This window comes from Myotis davidii, unplaced genomic scaffold, assembly GCF_000327345.1.
Source record: "Myotis davidii unplaced genomic scaffold, ASM32734v1 scaffold453, whole genome shotgun sequence".
Lineage (NCBI taxonomy): Eukaryota > Metazoa > Chordata > Mammalia > Chiroptera > Vespertilionidae > Myotis > Myotis davidii.
In genome coordinates this window covers 157,612-170,520 of record NW_006285234.1, presented here as the reverse complement: position 1 = coordinate 170,520, position 12,909 = coordinate 157,612, and the positions used below count along the sequence as shown (strand labels likewise).

Here is a 12,909-nt window from a genome sequence, read left to right as displayed (position 1 = left end):
CTCTGAAGCCAAGGTGAGGAGCAGCTTTGATGTGGAAGGGAGCGAGTCCGGAGACTACGGCAGAAGAGAGACGACCAGAATGGCAGCAGGTTGGGTACATGTAGGCCAAATGAACCAAGAAGACGGTCAGCTCTTCTGAAACTGGGAGGAAGTGAGTCCTTTCCTTCCTGCCGCACCCACATAAACTGGAGTTGGGGTGCATCCAGATGCGCACCACACTGCATCTGGATTTAGAAATAGAAAATCGGACCCACACCCTGAAGACATCTGTATTTTCATTGAAGAAGCACAAATTATGTCAACTGAAGCCATTTGAATACAGAAAAATTTAAATACAGTAGTTTGAATAGAGACCATTATGTCTATGAATCTGAATTATAAAGAGCATTAGTGCACGAGTCCAGAATTCTCAAGAGTTCTTTTGGTTTCCTCTTCATGGTATTTCATTATCCAAGATTAAAGAATGAATGTATTCTCTAGTCATTGAGTTTTATCCGTAGTCATAGTCTGGGACCCAAACATCCCTGTGCAACAAAAGGGTTCCTCTCTTCAAACTTTGAAACAAGAGGCCCCCATGTCCCAGTCCTGAGGTATAATCTGGTTTAATTTAAAATTGTATTAATTAATTAGTAATAATAAATTGAGTATTAATTAGTAGTTATTATTAATGTCAATGCTAATGAATTAGTTATTACCAATGGCTATTGCACAGCTGTTATGGTCTGGGCACTGTTCTGCAACCCTTATTGAATACTCTTTCTAATGAAGGGACACTGACAATATATGGCATAAATTGGTAAAATATAAAGCCTGGTAGATGGTGACAGATATTTATTTAGGGTCCTTCTGGCCAACTTTTGTTTATGACATACAAAAAACCCTGAAATTTCCGAGGATAAGGAGGCTTTAAGCTAAGTGAACCAGGAGGGGAGGCAGTGCACATGTACACAGGTAGGTGCAGAGCAGGTATGAGGTCCTGGGTGAGGCAGCACCATCTGTTCAAAGACGAAGCTTCTTTTTAAAGGTCCTGTGACCATCTAAGTTCCTCTTGGTAGAATCACCCGAATAATTCAGATTAGGGCATTATTATGCCACTTCAAGTTCTGAGCATTCATTAATGATATTTCTGGACGCAGATTTATGTGAAAGTCCCCCTAGAGCTTACGTTCTTATTAGATAGTGCCTTAAATGTGGAGGACAGGTGTTTGTCTGAGGAAGCTTCACCTCTGAGGGTTGTTGAACATGTATTAACTGCCCTGTTTCTGGCTCACAGAATCAGTATTTCTTAGGGTGAGCTCCTGAATCTGTGTTTCGATAAAGCCTTTACGTGTATTCGCATAGTCTCTAAAGTTTGAGAAGCTCCGTGTAGAATAACAGGGTCTGATGCTATCCAAACATTTCAAATTTCTCCAAAGGTGACTTGATAAGTGCATATTGTTATGTATTATTTAATTAACTAGAGGCCCGGTGCACGAATCTGTGCACGGGTGGGAGGGGATGCGGGAGGTTCACCAGCCGGTGCTGCCCCTGATCAGTCAGTCAGGGAGGGCAATCACGGGCAGGGCTGGCCAGGGGGAGGGTCCGCGGGCAGTTGGCTGGCCAGCCCCACCCCCTGGTCAAACTCCTGGTTGAGGGGACAATTTGCATATTAGCCTAATATTGCATATTATTATATAGGATGTTATACCACTGTGTCTCTTCAGCAGTCCTCTTTTTGTTGAGTCCTCCAATTTTGTTGAGTCTTTCCAAGCTTAAGACAATGAATGCTGGACCAACATTTTGAAAAAATTCAACCAAAAAAACCCTCCAACTAACAGACCACATCAATGTGGTCAAGTTAGGAGGATTCAAGGTGTCATTATAATTCCCACTAAGTTACAACTGTACCAGCATCAGGATCAGTCTTCAATATGAGGACAAACCACACTTACCCACAAATATGTTCTTATTTAAAATTGCAAAAATATATTACTTTCTACATAAGAACTAATTTTCAAAAACCTCCTCAATTTAGAGTTTAATAAATACTTTTTAGAAAACAAATATGTAATAAATTCATCTTTTAGAAAAAAATGAATTAATGTTTTGTCTTTTTCAAGTCTTTTAATGTTTTGTCTCAAATTGTACTTCCAAAATTATATTTTTGCTCTTCAAATTTCTGCAGTTCTCTGGGAGGCCTCAGTTTTGTTTGGTCTTTAAATCCTGAGTAAGACATCTAGGACTGTGTTTCCATCTGCAGTATCTCCCTTTCAGGTGGAACTGCCACCAGGCAGAGGGGCTTCCTGGGATGCCTCCGGGCCCTGCAGCTGAACGGGCAGGCCCTGGACCTGGAGGACAGGGCCAGGGTGACTCCCGGAGTGGAGCCCGGCTGCCGGGGGCATTGCAGCAGCTACGGGAAGCTGTGTCGCAACGGAGGGAATTGCAGAGAGAAGCCCAGTGGATTCTCCTGTGACTGCACCTTCTCTGCATATTCAGGGCCTTTCTGCTCAGATGGTAAGGTTGACATGGGTACCTAAGAGGAAAACGTATCCAATATGAATAAACGTTTGATATTGTCTGTGTTGCTATTTGAAACATATAAATAAAATCCATTTCTCTTTTTGTTTTGTTATTTTTGCAAAATATTTTTTTTTGCTCACCACACTTTATTTCTTAGGATTGCCTTAATTCTTAAAACGTGTTTATTGATGATGTCTTAAAATGTTAAGTGCTCAATCTGATTTTTTTTCTATCTAATATTAGTGCTGTTATTATGGTTGTCAACAACCTTCCCCTTAGGACAGTTCTCTATTGTAAAATTATTAAGGGTATTATTGTTATTTTTATTTTATATTTCTAATCCTCACCCTAGGATATTTTTTTCCATTGATTTCTAGAGAGAGTGGGAGGGAAGAAAGGGAGGGAGGGAGGGAGGGATGGAAGGAGGGAGGGAAGGAGAGACATCAACACGAGAGGGACACATCAGTTGGTTGCCTTCCACGTTAACCCTTACCAGGGCCAGGGAACTTTCAGCCGAGGTACATGCCCTTGATCAGGAATCGAACCTGTGACCCTTTTGGTCCCTGGGCCAAAGCTCTAACCACTGAGAAAACAGACCAGGGTAATTATTGTTATTTTTTATGAAGATAGTCAACAACGCAGGAAAATCTAGGACACGTTGTTGGTTTTTTTTTGTTTTGTTTTTTGCTTTTTCCAAACAGATATTTCTCTAAGAATATAAATACATTTTTCCTTATATATCGTTGTATAACAAAATATGGGCATTTTGCTCTATAATGTGTCAAGTATCTGGTTGTGAATTAAAATAGTGAAATATTTTTCAGCTTGTCTTGTTCACTGGTCTACATCATGGAAGGAAAAAGAACTGAGGTAGTATTAAGTGTTTTGGACAGGCGTCTCTGAATATACAAACGTTTGTTATACTTTCATAGTTTCTCATAGAAAACTGTTGTCCAGTCCAATTCAGTTGCTTTATTTAAATGTTTTGGCTTAGTGGACCTTTTCTGAAAGGAGAGTAACAACAACAGGCTCCAAATTGAAGCCACCTCCAATTTGCTACGAAAGCATTGGGGATTATTTAATGAAAAGTTGTCAAAAACGCACTCTGCACGTTATCTGCTTTTTCTCAGGAATGAGTTATTATTTTGAAGTCCACCTGTAGTCATAAATCGCACACTGCTGCTGCCATTTTAGGAGGCTTTTCACATTTAAAGTTAGAATTAAGACTGCTTGGTCACCGGAACATGTCTTCATTTCCTGAATCGAAATGATTTCTGTTTCATATTATTAAGTGCAATCAGGAATTCTGTATCCACATATTATACTGAATATAAAAAAGTATGTAATAGATAATAAAAGTAATAAAGGAAAGACCTCCTGAAGTTCCGCAGTAGTGGAAACAATATTAACAATACGCATCATCCACAACTCAGATCCAACAACTGGGCCTGCATAGTAATGGATAGAAACAGGTTCTGGATGCAGCACTAACTGTCTTTCCCACTGTCCTCTTCATTTTATGCATGTGTATTTGGCGTGGGAGTGCGTGTGCATGTGTGTGTGAATCTGAGATATTAATCTCACGGGGGTAAAATACTCTGCCTGGGTACAATGATTTAAACGAGGCTGGGTAGTTCCTATGTGCATCTCTGCTACACAAATGCCCGTTTCTCCTATTCTGGTAGACTTTTTAGTGCACAGTGAGTAGGAGAAAGTCTTTAGACAGAAAGGAACATTCTGCCTGCTGATCCTGGAAGGTCATAGAATGCCTCACCCTTCTTTTCTCCCTGATAGAGGAAGGCTAATGTATTCTGGCTATAAAATGATAGGTGGGCTTAAAAGTTACACAATAAAATGGATGGGAAGGGAGATGAAAGTCAAGAAGCCTGGTTTATGTTTATACTTGGGGGGTCGGGGGGGGGAGCATTAAGCTTTCAATGATGAGATTAACTAGTGGATTAATTACATATGATTTTAACATAAAGCCATTTCAGTGACCATTGTGAAAGCTCTGTTAATCTATAGTGTTATTTAATTCTGGTTCGAGGGTATTTCTTATATTTATTTAATTTGTTATTTTTAATTAAAAATATCAGTTAATATCACTGAAACAAGATCCTTGGTCTTAATTTTTAATATGAGATGTATATATCATTTCAGAGATTGCTGCATATTTTGGATCCGGCTCATCCGTGGTTTACCATTTTCAAGAAAATTATCCCTTAAGTAAAAATTCCAGCTCCCATGCTGCTTCATTTCATGGTGATCTAAAGCTGCGCCGAGAAATGATCAAATTTAGCTTCCGAACAACACGGACACCCAGCTCACTGCTCTATGTGAGCTCCTTTTATAAAGAGTATCTTTCAGTCATCATTGCCAAAAATGGTGAGTGCTTTTTAGATGAGAGAGAGAAAATTGAGTTAGAGCATTACATCAGTAATAATACAGATCATTCTCGTGTCCTTGCTTCTCAGACTACAAACAGGAAGAAAAAATGTGCCTGTCTTTTGTATTCAATTTTGTATTTTCACTACTGTCCCATAAATTCAATCTAAAAGGATGATTGAAAGGAATTAAGATGCCTTTATCTCCTTGTAATTTTGATAAGTATACATAGTCCATATGAATTATAATTTATTATATAAAATATTTATTATATTTTATTATTGCTAGAAGATCTTTACTATTCCATATGAATATCAGCATCAGTGTTGTGGTTGATTTTGAAATAAGATGTCACTCTGCACATAACAAATATTTCCTTTAAATCAAAGTACAAAATTTTGGAGGAATGCTTACCAACTAGTATTGTGTATAAGAAAATGTCCACAAAATAATCTGTTGATTCTAATTATAGGCAATAAAATAGTCATGGACAGTGCTGGTGCCTTGATGCAGGGTAATTGCGGGTGGGTTAGGACGTGTGATTCCTACAGAAACCTTGTCACAGAGACTACTTACTGCTATTTTTTCTCTTCCCTTTATCCTGATTAAAGATAAAAATGTCATAAATACATTCTCTGCATGAGAAAAATAAACACATTTACAAATGTGAATATAGCATTTCAATAAAATCAAACATGGCCCATGGGCACTGAAGGCCAAAGTAAAAATAATGTAAAAATATTGTTTAATAGGTATGTTTGCCTTCACTGTATACATTTTGAGCTTAAAGCTTATCTATATGTTGGGACATTTTCTTTGTTAAATTGGAAGATATTTTGTGCAGTAAACTGGCATCATTACAGGCAGTTGAGTACTATAAATAGTAAGTTTGGCTTAAAACCATTTATTTTACTCTAATTTCATCCCAAAATTTAGACCATGACCACTTGGCCAAATATTTCTCATCTTTAGTAAAACTACATTTGCTTAATAATTTTATTAATCAATTACATTTCAAGGGTGGAGATTATAGAAACAGAATGTTATTACAATATTCCACAATAGTTTGGTATTTTATAATATACCAAGTCTTTTTTTTCTTTTAGTTAGAGGCTAGTACAGATATTTATATTTACTTACTTCCATATTGACATCTAGGGGGCGGAATTAAAAATTTGCAGGAAAAACAATGCAACAGGCTTGGTCTTGATTTCACATAGAAACTGACTTCTAGGAATTATGAAGAAAGGATACACCCCCAAAAATATTGTGAATTTCCCTCAGAAATTACTAAATAACAGCAAATGAACTCTGAATTTTTATAAGTAATTTTTAAAATACAATTTTAACTGGAAATTTAATTTCCCTCCCTACTTTAGGAAGTTTGCAGGTCAGGTACAAGCTGAATAGATATCAAGAACCAGATGTCGTTACTTTTGATTTCAAAAACATGGCTGATGGGCAACTTCACCACGTCCAGATTAACAGAGAAGAAGGAGTGGTCTTTGTAGAGGTAACGTAGTCAACCCTAGAGAAGCCGGGGTTACAGTTAGGACTGGCCAGCATGAAGGACCCGCAGCAGACATGTGATAATGGCTGCAGTCAACAAAGTCATCCTTTCAGGGCTGCTGGTGCACAGCCCCTACCGTCAAATGTGTGGTCAGAGTGCTTTAAGGGGGATGAGATTCTGTCCAAGATATTATTACTATTTTATACTCTAATATACAAACTTCCAGCATTTGTTTTACTGCTCAGGAGGGAAATACTGTCTAGTTTATCATCGTGCACTACTGGGGGGACTGCTGCTGCTCCGATGAAACCCGTTCGCTTCGGAGGGGTCTAAACGCAGCCACAATTCTAGCACTGAAATTAATTACTGCAACATCAGTAAATATAAAAGTAATGTGAGTCACAGCAGAGAAAGTGGAAGGATTCTACCAGCTTTGGAAGGAAAGCACTAATGTTTCAGCATAGAAGAAAATTTCTTAGCCGAATAACTCAAGTAAAAAAACAACAACAATGTTGGCTTTTCAATTTTGTCTTTCTCATATAGTGGAGAAAAATAAAGCGATTAAGGGGATAGGAGATGGGGTGCAGTGGTATCTGAGGGTAATATAGAAATAGTTTAGAAAATAATATTCAATTTTATATATGGCTAACCTTTGGGGCCATACTAACCATTGCCTCTTTTATCATTTTGGGGCTGTTTTTTTCCTTTGCTTCCTGTCCTCTTCTCAACAAAATGGCATCCATGTGGATTTTGGCATCTCATATGACAATTTTGTAGATTGACGAGAATGCAAGGAGGCAAGTCCACCTGTCATCAGGTACAGAATTCAGTGCAGTCAAATCTCTTGTACTGGGCAGGATTTTAGGTAAGTAAAGAAACAACCTTTCCTCTGATTCTGATGCATAGACATGGGTTAGAAGAGTCATATTCCAAACACACACACACACACACATACACACCACTGCAAATTCATCATGCCCCCACCCCTCCCCCACCCCCACAAAAATCTCTGGCCTTATTTTAGTTACAAGGCAGCAAGTGTACTTTCTAAGAGGTGTGTGTAATTCTGAGTAGGGACCTGTAGGGTGAGCAAGCATTCTCCTTCATAATGTTACAATGCCACTCTGGCATAATGAAACAAGGTATTGTTCTCACATTTCAAAAATATCAAATAATAGCCCTTGCCTGGGTGTCTAAGTGGTTAGAGTGTTGGCCTATACACAAAGGGTCTTTGGTTTGATTTCAGGTCAAGAGCACCTACTTGAGTTACAGGTTTGATCCCGATCCCGGGCCCCAGTCTGGAGTGTTCGGGAGGCAACCAATTGATGTGTCTCTCTCCCTTTCCCCCTCCCTCCCTCTCTCTCTTTCCTCCTTATTTTCTCCATCCCTACCACTCTCTCTGAAAATCAATGGGAAAATATCCTCCAGCAAGAATTAACAAAACAAAACAAGAAATCAAATAGTAAGAAAGAACAGGTTACCTAACTATTTCACCCAAGATAGTAAATGTACTTAATTTTTTTTTACCTTTTCCATGATTTGTACCTTGATCAATCATTCCTTATATTCCCTGTACATAATCTCACAATATTGAGAATGTTTGATTAAGCCTATGGGTGAATGATCAAAATATTGGCCTTGGAGAAGATTCATAGTTAAGTTTATAAATATTTATAGGCTTTCTAGTACCATGATGAGTATCACAATTGTGTGCTCTTACTCTCCAGACTAGGGAAATATCATGGATTGCAGTGTTCTTCCAATGTGCTAGAGTGGACATAAAAAATATGTGCAAAGTATTGTTGAGATAGTTGGAAGCTTAACTGAAATATTCCAAATGCATTTCATAGTGTAAATTATATAAATTCAACAATAGCAATAAAAAAATCAATTGAATATAACATATCTTCAGCTCAAGCATTCCTCAGGGTAGTAGGGTCTGAGATGAGGCATTATGTAACAATGTAAAATACAAAGTAGAACATCCTAACAATTATGTATAGTGTTGATAAAATCATATTTTTGAAGAAATAACATCCTCAAATTTAATGTCTGAGTTACTGATTAAAATATTTTTGTGAGTAGAAATATATTAAATATATTATAAAACTATTGAGAAACTGATCTTCATTTTATGAGGAGGATTGTATTAACCAAGGAGAATAATAACATTCATTATATAAATATTTATTTTCCTTTTTGTAAAGAAATAGGGGAGATTAGTATGGAATTAAAGATGTTAATGTTTTTATTCAAGATTAGCATATTATTCAAATGCATATTGCTCATGCTGAAAAATAAGATTAAAGTCCAAATTCAGCAATGAACTGCTACTCATTCTCCTAAAAGTATAAGAAAATTTATTTGACGTGTACCTAAGGTTTGGATCTTGACAGAGGACTAATGCTGAGTTCAAATCATTTGTAATTCCAAATAGACTAATAATTTATGGTCAAATTTAGTGTGGTATATGACATTACAATAAAATGTTATGTAGTACATTATTATATTTTAATGCAGTATATTAAATTATAGTAAAATAGATGCTAAAATGGAACTATTAATTTTCCAGAGAGTTGCTCAGTCTTGAAGTTTCTCATTATGTTAGTCCAGGTCCTCCAAGAAGCAGGTGAAAAGACAAACTTAACCATGTGAGGGTTTTATTAAGGGAACACTTGTGAGAAAGAAAATTGGGAGGGAGTTGGCCAAGACCAGCATTGCTATCCGATGGTCAAGCAACTCGGCCTCCAAATGAAGGGGCGGGAGGGAAAGTTAGACAGAAGTATCCTGGACTCTTGTGCAGTCTGACAGAGATTTCACACCCTTGGGAGGTCCCTGGAGTCCGTCAACCATTAGAGGAATCCCATGTTTTCCACTAAGGGGCCTGCCTTAGAGTCCCTGCTGTGGCCAGCCATTGGCTGGGAACAGTCCGTGGGAAGCATGGCCTTGGCCCAAGCATGACAATGTGTTTCAGAGCCTGCAGCGGTGGCCCCTGGTCAGTTACTCTCCTCTAGTTGGAGGTCTGCAAGGCACATGCTTACTGACCCTGCTTATCAACTATGGTTGTCCTTTTTGAAAGCCCATTTGGCTCACTGATTCGTTTAACTCCTAGTTTGTCATCCCCTGTTGTGTAATGCAAGAAGGTCACACAGCAAGGTAAACATTGCATCTGCCCCCACAGAGCTCATGGTTTGTGGGCATACAGATGATCATTATACAAAGTGTTGTTCTGTATTTAATTGAATATACCCTATGTTGCTTCAGATAAAAGAGTTCCAAATCACCCTCCAGATTAAAATACATTAAAATACTTGTATCATTTTATAATTTCTGAATATTTTTTAAGGGAGCAGAATATAAATACTAACCAGTTGTTTCTTTGGAGTTGTCATTTTCTCCATTGTCCACCAAAGACTTAAGGATATGACCATCCACTGCAATTTCAGATGGAAACCCAGAAAAGAAGAAAATACTTTCCCACTCTCACTTTCTCCAGTATTCATTTCTTAAATCCAGGAGGAGCTAAGGGGTAATTTTGGATTACTGTCAATGTTAACAAATATTAGAAGCAGATATTGAGAAAGGAAGTTAAATTTTAAGAAAAAATATCAAATTGTACTAAGTTCCTATTACACTTCAAATTTTTAAAGGCTCACTAACTTCGGCAATAATAATGTATTAAGTTGCGAGCGATCGTGGAAAAATCAAGGCTTTAGCCAAGCAGGTCCTCCTGTCATGAATAATATAGTACATTAAGTTTGCTTTTCATATTCATAATTCACTGTAAAATTAAGCTCTGAATTCTGTACCCAGATGCTTTGATATGTTAGAATAGTTTTATGATTTATTATAGGTACAAGCTGGTTACTTTTTCTCATTCTGATTGGTAGTATTCATATGTTAGAGGTGATGACCAGTGGTCATTGCTCTCTTACTGAGGCTACGAGCCAGGAAGCACACGCAGGTCACTGCAGTGCAGGTGTGGTCAAGTGTAAATAAAGTGTGCAGTCAGCAAGGGAAGGGCATCTACTCAGTCTCACTGAAGAGCCGTGAGAACAATTTTCAATGTGTCAGAAATCCTTTATGTAAAACCAGCCTCCATGCCTAGAGGCAAGGGGAAAAGGTGACTTAGATAACCAAGGGCACTGTGACTTTGTAAATACAGGGTGGGCAAAAGTAGGTTTATAGTTATTTATATGGAAAATAATAAAATAAATAATAATATCAGAATAAACTGTTTTGCGTACTCACAACTGTAAACCTACTTTTGCCCCACCCTGTATATTGTGAAATGCTTTTTAAGATAATGAACTGGTTACTTTGAAAGCAAGTTTTAAAGGAGACATACAGTTTAGAGGTAGCAAAGTAAGAAAACTACTGAAAATCATTTATTTTTAAGTGAGCAGGTTGATTTTTAAATATTTTAATATTCAAAATGTCATAGACTATCTTCAATATATAGTGTGATTTCATTCTTGTAAGAAACTACCTAAAATCATAGTTTATATTCATCACATTGATTTTTGAATATTTTAACAAAATGTCATAGACTTCTTCAGGGTGTGGTGTGACTTCATCCTGCGTTGGTCCTTTTCAGAGTTAGCTGGATTATTCTGCACTACCCAGACCTAGAAACTGAAAAAGGCCATTTCTCCTTATTATGACGCATGAGCATAGGTCAGAAGTGTCATGTCCCGAGTCCAGAGAACACCCATGACATCGAAACATGTCCTCTGATTTTAATTATAGAGCAAATGATAAGGTCAACATTGGGGTTTATCAGAGTCACAGATCATCACAAGTAACTCCAGGTGGGAGGGACAAGCATGCTCACACACCCCTGTCGCCTTCATTTGGCCATCAAACATACAACATAGAGCTCTACTTACACCTCAAAAGTGCCAAATGATGAAAGTAGTCACAAAGCCCAAATTATATATGTTAACACTAGAATAATCTCTAAAATAAAAAGGAGAAAGCGATTATTTCTTTAATTACTAACATGCTTTAAAATGTACCGGCACCATGATTAAGTAAAAAATAAAGCCATGATCAGGTACTCACACTGTTGTGTGAGTGGATTTATTAAAGAACAGGCATTGATGGGAGAGAGCAGGGGAGGGGAGGGAGATTGGCAGGGGTGTGGATTCAGGACCTCAGGGGTGAGAGAGGGCACAGCCACAGCAAAGTGACACTGGACAGGCCAGTCTAAGGGTCTGCAGGACTCATCAGAATAAGATGAGTGAATTCTGCTAACCATCTCCAACCCTCTATTCAGTGTTGTCTGTTCACTGAATAGAGGGTTAGAGATGGTTTCCTTGTCATCATAGCACAATTTGATATTGTTACACCAGAATTGCTCTCCCTGCTTGATACCTGCTGGTAATGGTCGTTAATGATGATTGGAGTGAAAAAAAGTGTTCCTGCCGCGCATCCTCATTTGTAGAACCTGGTGCTGGAGGACCAAGGGAGGGCCGTTCATTCTCTGTGGTCTCCTGAATAGGCAGGCAGCCTGGAGTCGTTCCTCGTTCAGCACGTTCAGGATGTACCAAGCACCAATGCCAAAGCTGATGATTCCTCAATCAGCTCCTTTAGGAGAACAGTTTACTCAAAAGTCATATAAAAAGAGATCTCTCTTGCCCTTGCTGGTTTGGCTCAGTGGCTGGAGCATCGGCCCGTGGACTGAAGGGTCCCGGGTTCAATTCCGGTCAAGGGCACATGCCCAGGTTGCAGGCTTGGTCCCCAGTGCGGGGCGTGCAGGAGGCAGCCAATCAATGATTCTTTCATCATTGATGTTTCTCTCTTCCTCTCCCTTCCTCTCTGAAATCAATAAAAAATATATTTTAAGAGAAAGAGAGAGAGAAGGAGAGAGGGAGAGATCTCTAAGATGTAATTAACCAAAGGAAATGTAAAGGTATAAAGTTTTGTTGCTAGTTTTTAAGCTTTTATTGGATTGCAGTTTCACCATGTGAAAAAAAGAATCTCAATTAAGATCATTACATAAACTTGAAATTGCATAGAACCTCTCATGCCCATATTTTGAATAATGATACCATTTAACCTATTGTAAAATGACTGAAAAATCGCTGTTCGAAGGCGGAGTGCAGTTACAGTGACTGTTTATTACAGATGGGTAATGGTGCAGGGCCACCACCAACAAAACGTGCTAACACATCACGGTGGCAGCGGAAGGCCAAGAGCATCAGCTCAGCCCCATGCATATTCTTCCATAATTTATGGGCTGCATTACACTTTCTCTTTCCATCCAAAACTCATTGTAAAATTAAGTTATGAGTTCTGTTCATGGCTTGTTTTTTCTGTGAGAAGAGTTTTCTAAAAGCCTGAAGATGGTTTTTACTTGCTCTGAGTGGTAGCGTTGGTATATTTAGAGGCAATGACCCATAGGGGTCATTTATCTCTTCTGAGGCTGCAGAGTCAGGAAGTAACTCAGGTCTCTGCAGTGGCGACTCCGGCCAGATGTAAATAAAGTGTGTGGTCAGAGGGAAGGACGGCTG

At 38.4% G+C, this 12,909-nt stretch overlaps 1 protein-coding gene across 1 annotated transcript in view; it reads left to right on the top strand.

Annotated features, from left to right (window-relative positions):
• CNTNAP4 (contactin associated protein-like 4) overlaps nt 1–12,909 on the top strand; it is a 246,043-nt gene that overhangs the window by 221,565 nt on the left and 11,569 nt on the right. Inside the window, exons 17-20 of the mRNA XM_015558780.1 lie at nt 2,254–2,493; nt 4,660–4,884; nt 6,264–6,397; nt 7,172–7,259. Coding sequence (XP_015414266.1) covers nt 2,254–2,493; nt 4,660–4,884; nt 6,264–6,397; nt 7,172–7,259 — 687 coding nt within the window. The remainder of the gene's footprint in view (nt 1–2,253; nt 2,494–4,659; nt 4,885–6,263; nt 6,398–7,171; nt 7,260–12,909) is intronic.